The following is a 22,661-nucleotide window of genomic DNA, read 5'->3' as shown; positions in this document are numbered from 1 at the left end:
AAAAATATGAACCATAAATTAGAGAAAAAGAACCATGTACAGTACTTCTAGGGGAAAAAAAACATACACAGCATAACAAAAATCAGTTAACAAGGAGTCAGTATCCTCTTTCCTCCATGACCTGGGGGAACAATCAGGTTTTCAAGGAGTTTTTGGTAGGAATTGTATGAGTTTCTCAAGGGGAATATTATTCCAAAGGACAGGCGCTATAAAATATGCTTTCTACATCCCAATAGATAACATAGAAGGGACCTGAAACTTACTTAATCTTCTGATCTTATTGGACGGGCATCAACTATTGGAGATAGGTAATAGAGTTGGAAGGGAACTTGGAGGTCATCTAATCCAACCCCCCTGCTCACGCAGGAGACCTGTACAAGGGATTCGAACCGCTGAACTGCCAACCTTTCTGATTGACAAGCTCAATGTCTTAGCCACTGAAGGTATCAAATAACCAGGCCCTCATAAATATATTTCAGCTCCTATTCATATCTATCTGATTGTATTTCTTGGCTTTTGGGCAGGGATGAAATTCAAAATTTTTCCCTACCGGTTCTGTGGGCATAGCTTGGTGGGCGTGGCAGGGGAAGGATACTGCAAAATCTCCATTTCCACCCCACTCCAGGGGAAGGATACTGCAAAATCCCCATTCCCTCCCCACTCTGGGGCCAGCCAGAGGTGGTATTTGCCAGTTCTCTGAACTACTCAAAATTTCTGCTACTAGTTCTCCAGAACCTGTCAGAACCTGCTGGATTTCACTCCTGCTCTTGCGTCTGTGCTTTAGATCTGCTAACTCATGAAAATGCAATAGCAGATAAAATGCCATTTAAACAAGCCCAGTAGATACAGTCTTGATCACTAGCCCACACTTCAGATCATTTAGGTTGATGGACATGAGATAGGGTCTTCTCATTCATATCCTCATATTTATGGAGCTTCCTTTCACAAATGGAGAATTTTTCCTTCCTCTTTTTGCTTTTTAGCAGCATTTAAAGAACTTGTTTTCTGTTCACTTATTACTTATAAGGAAGATGGGAAGGGTTTTTTTAATGATTGGTTTCTTGCATTACTTATGAAATTTCAATCTATCTTTATTATGGTCAGAGACTAACAAAATTACCAATAATGTAGAATATTTGTAGTTCAGGGTTGAAATGAGGAGTCCTTGATGCTCTCTGGGCGTGCTTATTTTCTTGCAGAAGTTTCATTAGTGTACAATATTGTACAACAAAGTTACTTATGAAATTTGGACTTAATTTGATAATACGTCAACTGTTAAATAAATTTTGTTTTAAGGAGAGAAGTTTGAATGTCCATTTGAAATTATAAGTAAATAACAGATATAAATCACAGAAGATATAGTTTTGGCCAATCCAGTTTGCACTTGCATCTCTGTGTGTGTATGCATACACATGAATTCAAGTCAATGTTGACTGCTAGTAACTGTCTAGAATCTAGATGAATTCTTGTAGTTTTCTTTGATAAGATTTTTTAGAAAGACAGTCTCTTTGTGAAATTGCAAAGAGGTAGGCAGTAATGGGGAAATCTCAATCCCAGCTGTCCAATAGACTGGCTTCTGACAATTGTATGCAAACCTCAGGTGATCTCATTAAATTTATATCTAATATGAACCCAGATTTTATGAATTCCAAATTATAAACTGATTTCACTATTATAAAACAGGAAAAACCAATCTGTAGATGTCACACAATACTTCAGCTATTAATACATAAGCAGCCATGAAATGTCATATCAAAATTCATCCAATTACATATTTAGTCTTCTCCTTCTGTCGTCCTCTAACTGATCCCAATACAGAACAGGGATTTACATCTTGGAATTGCAGAAGGGATTTAGAGATTTCATCTTAATATCTCTGTCACCAATTTCATCTTGATATCTCTGTATGTCATGTATTTTCTATATTCTTTACATGGAGGCTTAATCATATTTAATAGTAGCACAAGTTTCCATGGCATATTTTTGAAATAATTGCTGAATTTTTTGTTTCTATGCTATTTAACTTGTTGACAAAAGAAGATACAAGTTATATATATATATATTTTAAAATTTTGATTTATATACCGCCCTTCTCTGGAGACTCAGGGCGGCTTACAATGCGTTAAGCAATAGCCTTCATACTTTTGTATATTTATACAAAGTCAGCTTATTGCCCCCAGAAACTGGGTCCTCAATTTACCTACCTTAGAAAGGATGGAAGGCTGAGTCAACCTTGAGCCTGGGGAGATTCGAACTTGCAGTAATTACAGGCAGCTGAATGTTAATATTACTGTTATGTAAATCTTGGCATAATGGCTATCATTTTATCTTGCCCATAGAAATGTATTTATTTGTCTCCAGAGCTGTAACTGTCAATTAAATCAGCTTCCACAATTTGATGCCCTGGGGCTAGGCTAATGAAAACTAATTTAGCAAAAAAATAAAACAAAAACATCATTCCAATTTTACTATGCAGAGCAAGTATGATATAGTCTTAGGAAAAGGCCACTAAATATTTTAAATCTTTATATGACTGGTATGCATATGTGTGCTTTACTTGCAAATAATTTGTAGAGTGTAAATTGGCCATTTTTCCAATGCTTTGGAAGAATGCTATGGTGAGTGCTATCAATTTATATTGTGGCCATCTCCAGCGTGGTGTTCTCCAAATATTCAGGAGCTACAACCCTCAGAATTCCTAATTTATGTAGGCTAGGAATTCTGGACACTGTCCAACACAGATTATTAGATAGGGAAGTCTGCTAACTTCACCTCACAGACAGACAACTTGATTGTCCTTGAAGAGTATGCAGAAGCTTCAGCTGGCCCAAAATGCAGCAGCTTACGCAGATACATATGTTATAGTTGTAAGTTGGCATGGCTACGTAACATCTCTTTCCAGTACAGCTGAAGGCATTTGTTGTTATCTGCAAAGTTCTATATGGAACAAGGTCCAGCTATTTTTTTGAAAAATTGTTGTTCTCCCATGGTTTTGCCCTGCCTTAAAATATCTGACAGGGTTGGCATGCTCTGGATGTCATCTATCAAGCAATGAGAGTTTATAGAAAGCAAGAGGTGGTCCTTCTGTCTCAGAGTGTGTGCTACAATAGCATTGTTCTGCTCCAATTCTTCTTCCCTTCAAATAAGCTTTGATCAGTGTGTGTGTGTCCACTATGAAACAGATCTTGAATATTGATAGCATACATTAGCTCCCCCACTTATAAAATGTTGTTGTTGATCTTATTTAGTATTCTATTTTAGTGCATTGTATTATGTTGTCATTTTTAAATTTGCATGTCACCTAGAGTTGATGATGAGTTGAATGGTCCTTAAATAAACAAGCAAGCAGACAGATATTTATAATCCCCAAACATTAAGGCTGCATTCACACATAATACTTATTCAGACATAATACTATGCCATGTTCTTTAACCGGGAATTGCTGAATAAGCCTAATCCACCTAAACCTAGACCTTGATAGGTCAAATCATATTTCATGCTAAACTAAAAAATACCATCACATGGATTATCAAGAGACATAATCACACAGTATAAATAATTGAATCTGAATCTAATCTAATCCACAAAGTTTCATTAACACAATTTGTTTATTCTATTGCTATTATATTCTGATGTCACCAGAGCCCCTGGCTTCAGTATTTGTAGCAAAGGTATATTGGATCCAAAAATCCCTCTAAATAAATTCAAGTTTGTGATAGGGGATCTCTCTCTCTCTCTCTGTGTGTGTGTGTGTGTGTGTGTGTGTGTATGTATATGTATATGTATGTGTATACACACACACACATATACATATACATATGTTAATTTGCCTCTTACCTTTTTTTCCAGTGTTCCTCCATGTTGGAAAACAAATGACTGAATTTCTATCAGACATTTTCACTGGCCATACATGATCTACTTTGTCATCTAGTTTTCATTGGATTTTTGCTTTTTCAAACCTGTGAGGCATTTGTCTTTGTAGGGAATGTGTAACTGTCACTAATATGCAGGGAAAACCTGTAGTGAACCATCAACGGGAAGAACCAACAGCATTTGAAAGCTTCGTTAGCTGGCCTTTGTTCTGACTCAGTGCAGTCAGGCGGGCAAATAATGCCTTGAGTGTTATCAGCCATGTGCAGGCTCAGTTGCCTAGCAACTCAAATTGGTCTACATGTCTAGATTTCTGGGAGGGATGGGGAGAAAAATACTCATAATTTTCTTCAATTTAGCTGCCATATAATAATTTATTCCTAGATGCATACCGGTAGACTTTACATTTTAAAAAAATCATGCCAAGAATTCTGTTATTACACCAGTCCAGTTCTTTAATGGATATTGACACATTCTGAATTTTAGTTAGGAATCTCCTGATCTCTTTTGGAGTATATGTTACTGTTTTTTAATCTCAATATTTGCATACTTATTGACAGGTTCTTTTCTGATTTCAATGGTAGCATTCTCTTTATAGACAAGCAATTTCTCTCCAGCATTCTGGCTGCATTTCTATCTTTAAATGAAAGTCTGGCTAATAGAGTCTTTGTTCCATAGTACTCTAAATATTATTGAGGGTGGCCTTTTAAGTAGTTGTGTACAAATGATGTGCACAAATCACATTTATTTGTGATTAACAGACAATCCAGCAAAAAGTAATTTTACATCCAACTTTTAAATATGGAAATTGTAAAAACTTAAAGATCTGGTTCACATATTACATTAAGCTGCAGCTTGCCTGAGCACAGTTGGCTGGCTTTACATCACACAATAAACCAACTATGGTTTACAACTTATAATGGCTGGGTTTATACAGTACTAAACCAAACCAATCATGGCATAGTGGAATACATAACCCTGATTTAAAACTTTTTCATGTTAGGCAATAGTAAATTCAGTATATTTGGCAGGAGGATTCAGATCTTTTATCACTTTTATCTTCTTGTTCGTCTACTAAAGAACTCTTACATTAGAATCAGAATAGAGCTGGAAGGGATCTTGGAGGTCTCTAATCCAGCCCTCTGCTCAAGCAGGAGACCTTAAACCATTTCAGACAAGTGACTGCCCAGTCTCTTCTTAAAAATCTCCAGTGATGGAGCACCCACAACTTCTGAAGGCAAGCTGTTCAATTATGTTCATTATCCAATTCTATCCATTGCTGCTGCATCACCATTTACATCTGACTCTGGTAGGCAAAATTGGATCTAGATGGTAAAACTAGAATTAGCAGCTGGACATTACAAATCTCCCCATAAGTAGCTAACTGCTTTTTAATAATAGGAGAGACTACTGCAGAAGGAAATAGGTTCGCTTTAACAGGGAGTATAAATAGAGCCTACATGACATGAGACAAAAATATTATAGCTGGGAAAGCCTGTACTAAGCTGTGGTCTGGACTAGAGCAATCTTTCCCCAAGATCTGAACAGCTCCCATCTTTCATTTCATTCATTCATTCATTTATTAGATTTGTATACCGCCCTACTCCCGAAGGACCCAGGGCGGTGAACAGGCACAGAATAAAACACATAAATACAAAAGTTAAAAAACATAATTAAAACCAAATTAAATAATTTTGCCCGAGACAATTAAAATTCACAATAATTTAAAAACAAATTAAAATTTCAGTTTAAAAAATTTAAAAGAAAGGGAAGAAAATTAGGCCAGGCCCTTTTCAAGCCCAATCTGAGGATGCCAGAGACCGAGCCCTGAATCTTTTGTATGCAAAACTTACCTGCAGCCCATTCCTGTCAACCTGAAAGATTTATTGTGAGAATGATTTCTAAGTAATCTGCATAATGAAAGAGCTGTTAAAATCAAATTTCTTTTTGACAGCCTTATAAGTCTCCAATACTTTGTTGAACCCAATCTGAATGGATTTACAGAACTGAAATGTTTGTAGATATGATTGTGTGAATATGCAACTAAGGCCCTCCATATCACAATTTCATTTATTTCCTTAAGCAATCAGAGTGCTCCAATCACATATGACTCTAAGTGGTGTACAGTTGAATAGGGTTGAAATACAATACAGTTGAAAAATTAAAACAATAAATGGTGCCAAACGAAAATACTGTAATAATCTTCACTTCTATTACATCCAGGGAAATCATGGCAATACTTACAGCAAAGGAGGAACATAGGATGATATTGTAACAATCCTCAAGGGCTTACTGAAATAGCCAGACTTTTCTTATTACATTTAACTTGTTTTTTTTTTTATAGTTGCATGAAATAGGATGAATGCTATCTTCACATTTTATCCATGAAAGTTAATGCACATTCAAAAAATTGTTAAAAACTTGCATATAAAAATGGGAAAAATTAAATTATTGCATTATCTTGATATTCTGATATGTCTTTCTAAGTCATCTTTTGATGCAGTGGGGCTTTGAAACTATTTGTGATTATCATTCAAAATTAAACCTGTTATTGTGAATGATAAAAATCAGCAACTATACATGTCCTTTTAACATGTATTTCTTTCCCATAGAATCTTCCATCTAATCAAGAGTTTCCTTTCCCCTGCAATAATTTTGAAAAAACTACTCATGTTAGTATGCATCAACAACTAACTACCCCCATGTATGATTTGAACTCTTAACTACATCTAGCAAGGCTGTTGAACACACCAACACTGGGGAACATATTACAGATACGTTCCATACATTTGGGCTATATTTGTTTTTATAGATTATTCTTTAATTCTACTCTATACATTGGAATAGATCCAATGTTGTCTGGTTGTAGAAAGAATAAACTCAACTTGGGTTAGGCACAGTTTTTATCATTCTAATTGTTATAGAGACGCTTCAAATGAAGGCTACTTTTGTTGCTGCTAAAATTTGCAGCCCTCTTCCCTGCCTCGATGCTACTAAAGCTGTTCTAATTTTGTCCTTTTGTTCTGTCCGAAATCAGTCAGACAGCTTCAGGGATTGATCACTTCCTTAATTGCAGTAATTTTACCTTAAATACAGGCAGCTGAGAGTTCATCATCAAGTTGCAAATTTCGCTGTTGAGTAAGAGACCTCCCCCAAGCAAAATAATTATGGATAATAACAAGTGGATCATAATAAATGCAACACACAACAAATGTGCTCTAAGGACATGAAGTAGAGTCACAAGGGCTATTAAGGAAGCCCCATGCTTTTCTCTCTGCTTTTTGGTTAAAAAAAAGAAGACAGAAAACAATGTAATATTCTTAATTGTCTCTTGTAAACTGGAATCTAACTCATCAACCAGCTCTGTTGGTTTGTTATAAATAATACCCAATTTTACTCTTGTATCCAAAGGGTAGCTTACCAGTATCATCAGCATAGATGAGAACTGCCACCTCAATTTACATCTGTACATAAAAGGCTATAATGAAGGCAGCAGGGGATACACACTTAAAGTTAATTATAGTATTTGCATAGGCCTGCACCTGAAAGAAGCCCATTTTCCACTATTCTCCCTTCATCTTTCTCATTTATTTTGGCCCTTGTTGCGTATTTCCTTTCTTCCCAGCAACCAACTTCAGTTTAAAAAATGGAATATGCCGTGAACAGACATACACACACAGACTATAAATACTCTCTTTAAGCACTGCCTGCAATTCCAAAACTATTTCAAATCCACAGGGAATTACTCAGAAACAACAGCAACCAACAGAGGTGATTAAATAATTATAATCTGAAGTTTCAGGTTAAAAAAATTGAATTGCTCTCAAACTAGATCATAGATGTTGGATCCATGGTGCTCTCTGAGTTTGGTCATTTTCTTGCATAGATGTAATGTTCTCAGTTTCTTAAGTGTGCAACAGTTTGAAACAACTTAAAAGGAATAAGCATGGATAGCTTTTTCCTGATAATATAAATTCTCCATAAATAAATACCATAAATAGTGTAGATAGAAATACAAAATAATGAATAAGAGAATTGGAAGTATTGGACTTTGGAGATCTTCTGATCCAACTCCCTGCTCAAGCTAGAGACCCCATTCCATTCTGGACAAACTGCTGTCCAATCTCTTCTTAAAAACCTCCATGGAGCATCCACATCTTCTATAGCAGGGTGTCAAACTCACATCATCATGGCAACATCACATGATGTATTGGGACTTTTTCCCCCATCGCTAAACCAGGCGTCGGTGTGGCCGGTGTGTGACACATCTGGCCCGTGGGCCTGGAGTTTGACAGCCCTGTTCTAGAGTCAAGCTGTTCCACTGATTAATTTTTCTCACTGACAAGAAATTTCTCCTTAATTTTAGTTGGACTCTCTCTTTGTTAAATTTCCATGTTGTTTCTTGTCTTGCCCTCAGCTGCTTTGGAGAATAGTTGATCCCATTCTCTCTGTGACAGCCCCTCAAAAATCGAAAGACTGCTGTCATGTCACAACTAGTCCTTCTCTTCACTAGACTAAGTGTTTCTAGTTTCTGCACCATTCATTGTACAGTTTGTTGCTCTTCTCCGTACTTCTTCTGGAGTCTTAACATCTTAATCTCAATATTCTAATTTTACTTATATTCTGGGCCTCCTTCTTGCCTTGCTCACCACTATTTTCTCCAATTACTATTAAAATAAGGTTGGGACAAAATCACAGAATTTTGTAATGCCCCCTTCCTTCAATGGTCATGCTAATTAGCACCTAATTTATGAAGACATTTCTTAAAGATCTTAATGTTTGATAATGATATGTTTTGGACAATTACTATGAAGAATTCTTGTTTCTGAGTTTTGGACCTATCTCAGAAAGAAATCACCACTGTTTTCATTTTTTCTTTGAAAGAAGAAACATATTGCCAATTTTCCTCTAGAAAAATACAGAGAATTTCTAACTTAAATTGAAGGGAGATTTAATGTATTTGTTCCTTTTCATACACAGCATGAAAGAAGATACATTTATAAATGAATCCCTGCCTATCTCTCCTACAAAGTGTACCTTGCAATCAGAGGATAAGCCACCTGGTCAAAAGAAACAGATTAAACCCACTTTTGTCTATTCCAAGAATTACAAGTAAAGTATGAAAGAGTTTCTTAATATAGATGTACGCTGATGAGACTTGGTTCCCATAGGTAAGCTTTCTAGATCTTAGAGATAATAAGAAATGAAAAGGTGAGGTTCACAATTGTTTAAAGTGCTCAAATCATATAGTCAGAATAACAGTAAAGCGAAAAGCTGAATAGAGTCTAGAATCCAATAGAGTTAAATATTCTGTCTGGTTGTGGTGCTTAATTTTAATTGCTTTTCTATTTATCTTTTTAAGTTCTGTAAGCCACCCAGAGCCACCTATCAAGAGAGATGGGTGGCATATAAATTTAAAAATAAAATAAATAAGCAGTTCTTTATATCCAAAAGTTCAAGCAAGGTTCTGAAAAACAAGTCATGTCAAACTAACTTTATGCTTTAAAAAAATTTACATCATAGTAGACCTAGTTGTAGTCACTCATTATGCTAAGCTGTAATATGTTTTTTATTCATATGTTTCAGCTGAACTTGTTGCATAGACAAAATCATTGTAAACTTACCCAGAACCAGGAGATAGGCAGAAGATAAATTTCATAAATAAATACATTTACAGCTTATTTTTTTTATGATGAAGTAAATAAAGAAACAAATAAAATGCAGCAAGAAACAGGATGAAAAATTTTGGAAATATATCTAGTTATTTATTGTATAACCGTTTTAAACACAGCATTAAAATATTAATAAAAACCATTATTAAAACATGCAGAGTTTATGCTTTACTATTTAACTACTGTCACAAAACATACCAAAATGTTCTTTTAAAAATCAAGTTTAGGGCAGAATTAAGGATGGTGTTTTCCCTTACATATTACAGGTGTGTCCTCTATAACACTCATAGCATCATTATTATGTCAGGAATCTATTTCAGCAATATTTGTTTTAAAATGTATGGCCTCATCATTATAGCACTGAGATTTTTATGAATATCAAAGTAAACTCCTTCTATTCACTTTTGGTATCTCAGAGTTTCTCATGATGGATCAAAATCTTTTTTCCATTTGACTACCTGCATGCTCTACAAGCTGCATGATTTGTTGTATTGGCATGAATCTATTTCATCTGATGTATCCAAAATAATTTGTATCTATATTCAAGGGATTTATAGTTGACAATTAGCCTGAGTTAGGCTGAGTTAGGCTTTGATATGCTTAAGCTTACCTGATCTGTCCAATGTATGCTATTAGAATGCTCTTGGGAAAGGGGAGGAACTATCACTATCTAGAACAGGGCTGTCATGGGCTGTTCATGCCCACACCCAGTTTAGCAAAGGGGAAAAAAGTCCCGATACGTCATGTGATGCCGCCGTGACGTGAGTTTGACACCCCTGATGTCGGAGGAGGAAACTGCAGTGATAAATGGAAGTAATCATAACAATTTAATTCCTTCCATGTATATTTTGGACTTCAATTCCAAGACAGTCTATGGAAAACTGAGGTCCAACACATCTAAAGGTACCAGGTTTCAGGATGTTTAAACATTGAGAAAGCGGAGCAGTTACATAAAATTGCCACTTTTAACAGCATCATTTCAACAAACTTCTGCAATTCTATCATCCAACAAATTTCCAAGATGAACTAGCTACAAGTCAATGCATTAAAAATAAATCTTCAAAATGATTTTTCCAAAAGTTACAAAATAAAAAGAATTTTGTTACTAATACATGGCTTTGCTTTGGAATGTGGTTTGAAAAAGTTGGTATCAGATGGACATTTATGTCCAAGTGAAGTATCATGGCTTTCTTGAAAACAACCTGGACAGATGCAACAGGTTTTTCCTAAACACATCCATAAGTGATTTTTTAAAAAAAGTATATTAAAGAAACAGGCATCAATATTGAATTATTATATGGCTCAGATTCTTATGGACTGCCTTGGAAAAAAGACAGTGTAAGAAATTTCTAATTCAGTGTCTTTGCAAAAGAAAATATATTACAAACAGACAGCAATATGAAATCCAATTTTACTATGATAAAATTTTATATAAACAATAATACTGAGATGGTTTATTGTAACCTAGTAGGAAGATGTTCTTAGAACATACTCTTTTAAAAAATAAAATGTCATTGTAAAACTGAACTTATATAAACACAACGTCTATGTATAACTGCAACATTCAAAGTCATTATAGAAGACATTCTTTACTCACAATTATTACTTGTGCATAGTATGATCATCCCGTCCTTGGACAGAATCATTCTTTAGGTAGAACTCCCACTATAATAATCAATTTTCCTCCTATATTCTAGGCAGCTGGTTATCAATTAAACTCTCCAGAAATAAAGCAATAGGAATATTTTTTTAAAAAATTACATGGTTGTACAAGAAGCCTTAATTCAAATATTCAGTTTCACTTTATAAAAGTCAACACTGATAACCAGCAGATATGCTACTATGTGAACAAATCTTAAAATCAGATTATCTGTATGAGTTTTTCCAAATGCTTTCCATTCTTCTTTTCTCCTACCAGCTTTCCTTTGATATATACCATCTTTATCATACAACACTGTCGCCTTCTATTGACTATCATCTCAAAAGACCATTCAAAGGGAATTGCTAATTTTCCAATTTTGGAGCTACTGCTCCATTTAAACTGTTATCTTCATGAACATATGGTGCTTGGTTCCAACGTTCCACCTTTGTTTAAACAACTTAATACAAATTTTTGGTTCCGTTGTTGTTGTTTTTACTAAGCAGTCTCCTTAAGGTGTTCTTGGGAAAGACGGAGTTTGCCTTATAATCCATTCTGCCTGAGGGTTAACATGGTGCAGGTCTAAAAGATATGTATCTGGATCCAGGCAATGTTCATCTGTTAGAAGGGGAAAACAGTTTGTTTAGTTTTAAAAAATGAGTTATAAACTCTTCACTAGAGTTTATTTTATACTTAGTCATTAGTTTCAAATGATTTCATAAGCAATTTTCATAAAAAAATATTCCTGGGCTACAAGTAAAGTTTAGGAAGGTGGAAGATCCTATGAAGAAAATGTTTCCAGCTGTAAAGAGAAAATATAGAGATGAATTGGGCTCATGATAGAACCAAAGAGTCTGCTGAGCATTATGCTATAAATGGACTTGTAGTAGCTGGAAACATGCATTTACCAAGAATGTCTCTGGGAAGCATTTTGATTCACACCTGGCAACTATCTCTTCTTTTTCACCCTTTCAAAATCAGATGTGAAACAACTTTTACCAAACACTATTTTATATGAATTCTTCATATTTCACACATAATTGCTAAATCAAGATTATGCTTTTGTCAAGTTGTAGGAACCAGGCTCAGATTTAATTAAAGGATTTTCTCCAAATACCCAACCTGAACAATTCTCAGCAACTTCCATGCTGCTTTGTTACTGGGCAATGGTAAAGCTGTCAATTCTTGCTGCCCAGCCTATTTATTCCTTCAACAGTGTTTATTCTCCATTGCCAAAACTTATCCCTTGAAACTAGTACCCCATATTCCCCTTGAACAAGAATTAGTGCAAGCACACGTACTTATGTTGCCGCCAACTTCATATAGTAGGAAGTTCATCGAATCCACTGAACCATTACTGCAAAACAAAGAAAAATACAACAATATATTTCAATGTTCAGCAAACAAATTACTTTTATTAATCTAGATCTAAGGTCAGACATATCTGTTTTTCAAAAGGTTAAAAAAAAGTTTTAAAACTATTTAAAATAACTTTTTTTAAAAAAAAAAAATCCCAGTTAAAACTTTCTCTTAAAACAACAATAATTTTATAATAAAATATAGTTTTCCAGTTACAGAGACTGATAATAAACCTATATGTGATCAAAATTAATCCAAGGCACATGAGAATGTAGAAAGAGAATTTATGCTGAGACTATCATGGACAGTCATGTTTCCTCCCACCCCCCTCCAAAATGAAGAAATGGATCACTGAACAAATGAACTCAGAGTTCTCTCTTGAGGCACAGATGATGACACGCAAATTATCATACATTGGACATATTAGTCCAAGCTCTCTGGAGAAGAGGGAAAGCGGAAGAAAAGAGAAGAGGACAGATAGCAGCAAGACAGATTAACTCAATTACAGTAGCAATGGATTTACCATTGGAAGACATGAAGGGCCAAGTTGGGGACAGAACATCATGGAGGAGGTTTATGTGGTCATCAGGTCACCTACTTGATGACACATAATCAGTCACATGTGAATAGCATGTAGCTGACCTCGAAAAAGCCACACAATTATCACAGGGATGGAATAGCAGCAAGAGAGAGTAGGGTTATAGATTCTACAGTCTTTATATTTTATCTTTGCATAAGATTCTACAGCTCGAGACATAGTATCCATTTAATTAACTTCTATAATTTGACCATGGTAGGTGGAGATTATGAAAGTTGTGTACAACACATCCGAAGGGCACACGCTGGAGAAAACTGCTCAAGAGAACAATAGTCTAGTGAAGACATTCCCTTCCTTCTCTTAACTCCTAGCAAAAGGCAACCTTCCCAAGAAAATAAAAAGGCTAAAAAAATCAATACCTATTGACAACATTTCAACTTAGCTCAACAGCCAGTTCAAGAGATACTTGAATGTGTTAAAGGCAAACTGCACTGCTCCTGGTGGAAAAGGTTTGCCATTAATAGAGCATTAAGTGCTAATGCCTTAAATCTATTGTGGCACACTCTTCCTTTTTCCACTGAACAGGCATATATTTTATTTACTGAAGAAGACAAGGAAACTACTTCCTATGCATAGGGAATCTCTTCAAACAAATACAAATTATATCAGAAGATTTTCTAAGTCAACCACATATCTAAGTCATGATTGCTAAACTGTAACTAATAATTATTATACATATTGCTATATTTTTAGCTAGCTTTCGATTAGCATAATTTGAAGGCTCAGGTCTCTATAACACAGTACCAGAATAGAATTGATAGCATTATCCAGGTTGGGGCTTGGCCCAAAAGGTTTTAAAAGAATCCCAGCCAATATCAAGATTACAAATTACAACTATAGAGAAACTATAAAGCATAAGGACCAGCTAACAAGCAGGGTCCCTAGAGACTGGACATTGATGCTCTAAGAATAACATTCACATGACAAAATTCTTCTTTCCATCGGATGCCTGGTTTCTTGTTTTAAAATTACATTGCACTGAATGGGGAAGAGACAAGAAAGAAATCAGAGTTGGCAGCAAAATTAAACTTTTCTCATGCTAGCAGAAAATTCCTCTTCAGAAAGCCAGCTTTAGTAGCAATCTTCATCATCTGCTGATAATGTGAAATTTCTTTAAATCTAGGTACCATGCTGACCTAGGCCCCTCTCAAAAAGGGAAACAGGATAGGACTACATGAATAAGGGACCAAGGCTGAAGCCTAGACCTGGAAATCCAACCTGCCCCCACTCTTCCATAACCATAAAATAGCAATAGCAAACCACTTTGATATTTACTCCCAAGAAAAGTACATGGTTATGGATTTGTGGATAACTACATGGATAAATCTTCAAACTTCAGAGCGTTCAACAGTTCAAATTTTCTCCAACCATCTTGCTCTGACACAGCTTCCCAATTAAAACATGCAGCATTTTAATATCAGCACATTAAGCATGCCATATTAAATGCAAATATATCTTTAGCAAAGATGTTGCTTAGATTTATTTTGCTCACTTTTAGTTTTGAAGGGAAATGCCTGATATTAACCACTTGAAGTAGGTCCAAGTCAAGAAACAGACGTAGCAGTGATTTCAAGAATGCTACTTTAGTGTTGTAGGGCATATAAAAGAATATTTAAAGCCTATCCCAAACTTTCATTACCCGTTTTTAAGGAAAACAAAATAAAGTCGCTTTTTCACACTTTCTAAGCAAATATTTCACATCTCCTACTTCCTTCAGAAACAGATTCCTTCAGATTGACTATATTTGTACGGGAGGGCAATTTTAAAACCAGAAAAAGTGTTTTTCAAAGAGTGGCAATCTAATGCAACATGTACATATTTGTTGGAATCTCTTCCTCAAAGTGGAATGAGTCTGGTTGCCATGGATACTAAATATCAGTATCTTCTTCCATCTCTGCAGTGCCTCATAGTCAAGAGATGGTTTCGTTACACCAGATATTAATCTGCAGAGCCATGCTTGCGTTAATTTGGATGCTTTTAACTTTAGGATTTTTTTGTCAATGATAAGACGAAGAGGAATTTCTTTCAGTTACTATGTAGGAGTATTCTAATTTTCATGGTAGTAAAGTACAGAACTACATTAGTCATAAAGAAGTTTTTTTATCTTGTAATTAATTATTTTTAAGTATTGTAATGTACAGATACACTTAACAGCTTAATATACATTCCCCAGAAAACACCTTCAAATTTGGAAAATATTAAAGCCTCCTTCAGTAATGAAAAATCAATCAATCATCAAGCGCTCACTGAAACTCTTTGCATACTGTGATTGAGCTGACTTCTCTAGCTACTGAAAACACAGAGACAGATTTGTTTCCTTTAAAATGTGTTTAACTCATATTTTCAAATTCCTCCTGCTTAACATACAGGTAAAACCAAATCCTAGCTATGCTAGGCTGAGGGTAAGGGAGAAAATGGGAAATTATTACCATTTGATTATATTGACTGTGCTGACAATGTTCCAGCCATTCTGACCAAGGTTTTTCTGGAATTGTCTCAGAACATCAGCTACTTTTGTTCCGTGAGTTAAATGAACTTCCAGTGAGTCTTTTAAGAACAAGGAAGCCTGGATTTTGACTATTTTGCAAGGCTGAAAGAAAGGGACGGCAATAAGAGAGATATGAAGAAAGAATCAAATTAAAAATAAATCTGTAACAAATGTGGAGATATATTGAGTTAATCAAGGTGTGGAGTTACTCTTGCCTCCAAATATCTGCTGTGTTTACATCACCAGGTAGTAAGAAACAAAAGGGTGACTGCCATAAAGAAATGATTAAAAACCACTTCTTTCACGTGTAAGAGGAGCATTATGAGTGCCTAGAACTGATAAAACATGACCGCCCCCTTGTGTTTACATGAGGGAGAGATCTTACTTTTCTTGAAGGCATTTGTTCCCCCCCCCCAAAAAAAAAACAAAAAAAAACCACAGCCCATTTCTTTTTAATCCTGCAAGAATCACGTGAAACTACTTTGCAGGATGTTGATGTTCTTTTGCACATCAAAACTGAATGTACAGCCCAAAGTCACTAAAAAAATCACTTCAGACGACACGTTATATATGATTGTAACATCTAGGAGAAGCAATACTGTGGGCTCTCATTTCATTTGTGTACGTGCCTTGAATGGACTATTAAATCAGCCTCTAGGTACTCCTTGTTTTATGACCACAGCTGGGATTAGAATTTCCATTGTCAATCATTGCGGTTATAAATTGAGTCACCATGTGATCAGACCTGAGTTTATGACCATTTTACTGTGGTTGTAAATCAAGTCACATGATTGTTAAGTGCAAACCCATAGTAACCAATGGCATTTTTCTTGCGGGGAAATCAGCAACAAACATGGCTAATTGTCATCACTTAACCGCAAGACAGTGCAACTAGTCATAAACCAATTGCTTTGTATTTGATTTGCAATCACATGGGTTGGTTGCAAATTCAAATTTAGGTCATTAACTGACTTTTTCAGAGGCCACAATTAATTCAAACTGTTATTAAGCAAATGGTTATAAACGGAGGACTTCATGCATGGACTAAGAACAGATGCACTTCATTTCTACCCTTTCCAGCACCCACCCTGTCCTCCAAATTATCTATGCTTACAACTGGATGCACAGATCAATATGAGCATATTCTCCCTGTTATTTTCTTTACCAAAATAATTAGGGAGGATAGATAGCTTTAGTCCCATTTATGATGTCCTAGTGCAGGGGTGTCAAACTTGAGGCCTGCAGGCCAGATCCGACCCACGGGGTGCTTAGGTCTCGCCCCTGGGGCAACCCTGGAAACAGTGAAGGACCAGCCCATGGTGCCTCTGCAAACAAAAATGGAGCTCGCACACATGGCCCTCCCAGACTCCGTTTTTGGCCATGACAGCTTCCTGCAACTCTCTGCCAGCAAAAATGGAGCTTGGGAGGGCCATGTTCCATTTTAGCTGGCAGAGCGCTTGGGCCACCACAGGCGCCCCCAACATGAGTAATGTCGAGCTGGTCACACCCACCCTCGCCATGCCCAGCCAGCCCCCCCAAGGTCAAACACAACCCTGATGCGGCTCTCAATGAAATCTATTTGATACCCCTGTCCTAGTGATACAAAATGGCTGAACAGAGATATCACTCACTTCAATGTTGTTCTTTTCTGTCTTTTCCTTGTCTGCGTGAATCTTTCTTAACAGATTCTTGATCCTCCTGTCATAGAACTGATACTTCCAGCTGCTGTTTTCATTCAGTTTTCTGATTTGAGCTACCAAGAAAGAAGGAACCTAAAGCAAATATGAAAAATGACAGGTGTGCAAACTTTCAGTGATACAGTTCATTCATATCAGAAATCTCCATGAAATCATTCTGAATTATCTCCTGAAGATGGGAGAAACAAACAACCAATGTGTGGGTGTTTTGTTTTTGTTTTTTGATACGTTTAATTACATCCACCATCCCTCTTACAAGTCCAATTACTACATCAGTCATTTGACGTTGGAAATTTCCTGGTTGCTTGAAAATGATAGTTCTTTGATCAGAGTAATTTATACATGAAGAACGATTTTGAATCTAAATAATGGAATTTGTAAATACTGTCAGCATGATATAGAAAGTGAAAGGAGGTGATTTTAAATGCTAAAAGGATCCTTTTCACCAACACTTTTCTCTTTGCAGAAAAATATTACATTAAGTTTTGCTCATGGTAATTGAAGAATGATTTGGGAAATAAACATTTCCCCTAACTTACAGTCCAGAGCAAAGCTTGATAATGGATCATCATTCGAACAATATCTGCTGCTCCTTCTGCCAGCTGCTTCTCTTTTCCTTCTGGGATCTTGTTTGGCAAACTCTTGTGCATGAAGAGGTTTGGAGCAATCACAGTGGAAACATTCCAAAGGCTCATCTTGTTTTTTCTTTCTTTGGTAACTACCAGCCTGAGGAATTCCAGCAGCGCCTGAGAGAGGAGAGAAGAGAACCAATTTGATTCCAGAGAGATTGAATATTAACGAATGCTTACTGATGATACCTATCTTCTGTCCAAATCTGCAAATTGAGCCAAGTAAATTGTTCAGTTATGATCTTTCTAAAAAGGTAAGATAGAACTTCCACTTTGCACATCAAAAATATTTCGATGTTTGGGCATTGTAGTCTTTAACTTATATGAGTTAGCAGAAATTCCTAACACTTCTGCATTACTGGTACCTATTGTATAGTATAATATAGTAGAGTAGAGTAGAGTAGAGTAGAGTAGAGTAGAGTAGAGTACTAGTATAGTATAGTATAGTATAGTATAGTATAGTATAGTATAGTATAGTATAGTATAGTATAGTATAGTATAGTATAGTATAGTATAGTATAGTATAGTATAGTATAGTATCATATAGTATAGTACTAGTATCGTATCGTACCATACATCACACCATATCATATCATATATCAGAGTTGGAAGTGACCTTGGAAGTCTTCTAGTCTTTATGTGCTATTTCCTGACTGGCAGAGACATTACCAAACACTATTTTGAAGCTATCCAGGAATTTTATGTTGTTGTTAATAAGCCAATTTTTGGAAATAAATGTTCCTAGAGGCTAGTTTTTCTCTCTCTGCAATTCCATAAACTCTTGTTTACTTTTTTTTTTTAAAAATCTACATTTGATGGGGCATGGAGGCTAGCAGACACCAACAAGTCCTCATCATTCTGGCAAAATGATGTCTGCTTTGTCAAAAAGAATAGGAAATGATGAAACACAAAGCGGACATCATTTTGCCAGAATGATGAGGACTGATGATGAACAAAACAGCAACAACAACATGTATGCAAATTTGTGGGATTTTTAAAGCAATTATGAACAATGAGCTCTTCCAATTGCTGAACCCATCAAGTCCCATCATGCCAGTCAGTATGCAAGGGTGGGGATGATGGGAGTGGCATTCCCACAATATCTGAGGTACAATCATTGCCCATTTCTTTTAAAAAGAACACTTTCCATTCAATGCTATTATAGGAATATCAACAATAAAGTGGCTGGCTGGGGAATTCTGGGAATTGAAGTCAATACATCTTCATGCTGCCAAGGCTGGAAAAAAAGCCAGACTAGTCTAAAGTCCAGGAAATTCCTGATCAGCCTATTCAATTAGTTTCCAAATATTTAGCACAGGCATAACATTGTAAGCTTAAGATTCTAACAGCTGGAGAAAATTGGGAATCTGAGACCTTATGCCAAAAAAACAATGTACTTGCATTACCAATCTACCGCTTTTATTCAGTGATTTATTGCCACTGGAAATTATTCAAGTCATAGCTCCCTGGGTAGCATTTGCCTGATTACCTTCAGGGTGTTTCGGTTAGGTTCTGGTAAAATCAGTATGAGCAGATTGAGAGCCTGCAGCCTCTGTTTCAAATCTGGGATATCTGTAGTAAAGAGAACAATTGCATTTCTTTTGAGAATTAAACCTCTTAAGACCCCGATTCTGAACAGCCCGTTGCTTCATTTCATGCATCTCATATGCAAAGCATTCAACGTCACCCGCATCAGAAACAGGAAGTGATGGAAAACTGCTACAATCATAGGAACTGCTGGAGTTATTAAAAAATGTGCACAAATAACAATTTAACCAAACATTCTATGACTACTTCAATTGCATCACTTGGAAAAAAATAATAATGCCTAGGTAAACTGCATCTTCTTCCAGACAGCTGTAGGAAATTAAGTGTAAGAACAATCATAACACTTAGAGCGAGTGGGGCAAGAAAGATACACATGGGGTTTTGTTTGTCTCTCAGAACAGGGGAAGGTTTCTATTCACAAAATGGCTTTACCAGGGTGGGTGTGGATAGGCCCTTATATATAAGAGTGCAAATTGATGGGCTTATGCTTCACCTTTTTTTTATCCCTCCTTCCAGGATCACCGTTATCATCCTAGCTTTCTTTCTGAACCACTTCTGAATACAGCTCTGGGCTATAGGCACACATCGTTTTTTATTTCCTTCTGCAAGCTCAGAAGGAACTCTGAGGTTCCAATTCTTGGAAATTATTATGCTCAATGTCACTGCTTTGTTTTGAGGCATATTGTCGTCATCATCCTTTTCCATTTTAATTTAAAAAAAAAAAATTTCCCCTGGGCTCCAAGATCACCGCAGTTGGGGACTGTAGCCAAGAAATTAAAAGACACTTGCTCCTGGGGAGGAAAGCTATGGCAAATCTAGACAGCATACTAAAAAGCAGAGACATCACCCTGCCAACAAAAGTGTATATAGTCAAGGCTATGGTTTTCCCAGTTGCAATGTATGGCTGTGAAAGTTGGACCATAAGGAAGGTTGAGCAACAAAGAATTGAGGCCTTTGAACTATGGTGCTGGAGAAGACTCCTGCGAGTCCCGTGGACTGCAAGGCGATCAAACCGGTCAGTCCTAGAGGAGATCAACCCTGACTGCTCTTTAGAAGGCCAGATCCTGAAGATGAAACTGAAATATTTTGGCCACCTAATGAGAAGGAAGGACTCACTGGAGAAGAGCCTAATGCTGGGAAAGATTGAAGGCAAAAGAAGAAGGGGATGACAGAGAACGAGGTGGCTGGATGGAGTCACTGAAGCAGTAGGTGTGAGCTTAAATAGACTCCAGATAGAGGACAGGAAGGCCTGGAGGAATGTTGTCCATGGGGTCGTGATGGGTCGGACACGACTTTGCAACTAACAACAACAAAAAAATACAATAAATCAAGTGGAGCAAAGAATATAGGAGGTAGCAGATGATGCACCTACTTTTAGCTTATATAAAAGTTATCCTTAGGACCAAGCAAGAAAATAGACACAGACAGCTACAAAATATGTCCAGCAACACATCCACTACAGCGTAATACCACCAAAAAAAAAAAAAACCCTCCCAAGGAAGGCGAGAAAAAATGAGCGCTGAAGGATATGAAATCTTCTCTGCTTGGCCTGGCACTTACTCTGCACAGCTGCAAAGGCAGGCAAATATTCTGCTGTCAGAAGAGGCGTGGGTAACTCTCGAATAAATCTCTTCAGCAGACCAGAGACGTCATTTTGATGCACCTCATCCCACCGGAAGAAGCCAGTGTAGAACTCATTTTCCAGTTTTTGTTCCAAACACTAATGCAAGCGGAAGAAAATGAGGAAAGGGAAAAAGATGCCTTGATGTTAAAAAGGCTTTGGAGTATTTGATTAAAATAAGCCCCTGGATGAAAGGGAGAGAAATGTGATCTGCATTAACAGCTTGTCTGCCTTAAAATGCAGCTACAGAAACAAACGATGGATGGATCAACATTTGGAAGTGAGGAAAAACAGTAACATAGCATTTTCTCAGTGACAAAATACAGTACCACACCTTACAAACTGAATAGCTCTTGCTAAGAGATGGAAAACCGATTAGTATTCCAGTCCATATTGAATACATCACGATGATTTACTGCAGCAATAATCGAAAAGATTGGGTTTTTTTAATGCCTCTGAATTTAACAAAAGTGGCATTCTTCCTGCTCACTGCTGCCACTTTCTGGTCAGATACCTGAGGTACAAGCTCTCAAAACTCCTTTTTTATCCAACATGAAATAACAAATGTAAGCATATTCTCTGATTGACTACAATATTGCATTAAGTCGTGGCTTGTTTTATCTATTATTTGAAGTGGCTTTGCTTATATGTAACAGTTAACCATGATTTATAAGTCAAATGATCAGCTTTGATAAGCTATTATCAAGCCAAATACAGTTAGGCATAAATAATAAGTGAATGAGTTACTGTGAAGTTGAGACTTCGCTATATTGTGAACAGATAATAACATTTAATAATAATGTAATTTTCTAAGCCAACATGACAAGAGCCGCGGTGGCGCAGTGGTTAGAGTGCAGTACTGCAGGCTACTTCTGCTGATCACTGGCTGCCAGCAGTTTGGTAGTTTGAATCTCACCAGGCTCAAGGTTGACTCAGCCTTCTATTCTTCCGAGGTCAGCAAAATAAGGAGCCAGATTGTTGGGGACAATATGCTGACTCTTGAAACCGCTTAGAGAGGGGTGTAAAGCACTGTAAATTGGTATATAAGTCTAAGTGCTATTGCTATGACACCTGAGAAACCTCTTAACATGTTTCTGAAACTTTTGCATCAAGCAGAAGCAACTATATCCTTCTAAAATTCTGCATGATGTGCCAGATATCTAAGACTATACCTAAAGAATCACAGAGAGCTAAAACCTAACTAATGCTTGATAAGTGATCAGAATATACACTGTCTTCATGAACGTAAGAACCAATGTGGTGTTTACTGCATTCAATTAAAATAAATAAATAAAGAGAAATGGTTCTCTCTTTCTCATTGAGATTTTTATTCTGGGGGATTTTTTTTTTTTAATTTGATTTATATGTCGCCCTTCTCCGAAGACTCAGGGCGGCTTACAATGTGCTCAGATTCCCACTTGCATATTTGGATAGAATTCTTTAGTCAGTTGAACAGTTGAAGACATGAGCAAGTATACCAAGAGTCTTGTGCATCATATTTTTCCCGCCTTCCACAGGCCTTCCACGGATACTAAGGCTA

General features: G+C 36.5%; 1 protein-coding gene and 1 long non-coding RNA gene across 10 annotated transcripts in view; one reads left to right on the top strand and one right to left on the bottom strand.

The window, feature by feature from the left end:
- The window catches only part of LOC117663646 (uncharacterized), an 89,783-nt gene that overhangs the window by 41,701 nt on the left and 25,421 nt on the right, over window positions 1–22,661 (top strand). For 5 of the 6 annotated variants that reach the window (XR_004590771.3, XR_015732997.1, XR_004590770.3 and 2 more), the window contains exon 4: window positions 18,049–18,206. This is a non-coding gene — a long non-coding RNA (uncharacterized LOC117663646). Of the gene's footprint in view, window positions 1–17,311; window positions 17,424–18,048; window positions 18,207–22,661 lie in introns of all 6 variants that reach the window. The other variant, XR_004590774.3, reaches the window with a different exon arrangement.
- Window positions 9,614–22,661, bottom strand: part of ARHGAP40 (Rho GTPase activating protein 40) — a 60,023-nt gene continuing 46,975 nt past the window's right edge. For all 4 annotated transcript variants that reach the window (XM_034413950.2, XM_034413952.3, XM_034413949.3 and 1 more), the window contains exons 9-15: window positions 21,061–21,220; window positions 19,442–19,524; window positions 17,863–18,069; window positions 17,258–17,398; window positions 15,568–15,728; window positions 12,483–12,538; window positions 9,614–11,799 (exon numbers count right to left, since the gene is read on the bottom strand). In XM_034413950.2, coding sequence (XP_034269841.1) covers window positions 11,693–11,799; window positions 12,483–12,538; window positions 15,568–15,728; window positions 17,258–17,398; window positions 17,863–18,069; window positions 19,442–19,524; window positions 21,061–21,220 — 915 coding nt within the window. In that variant the 3' untranslated portion in view covers window positions 9,614–11,692. The remainder of the gene's footprint in view (window positions 11,800–12,482; window positions 12,539–15,567; window positions 15,729–17,257; window positions 17,399–17,862; window positions 18,070–19,441; window positions 19,525–21,060; window positions 21,221–22,661) is intronic.

Source organism: Pantherophis guttatus, chromosome 3, assembly GCF_059756535.1.
Source record: "Pantherophis guttatus breed Tessera chromosome 3, ASM5975653v1, whole genome shotgun sequence".
Lineage (NCBI taxonomy): Eukaryota > Metazoa > Chordata > Lepidosauria > Squamata > Colubridae > Pantherophis > Pantherophis guttatus.
This window is presented reverse-complemented; position numbering and strand designations above follow the sequence as displayed.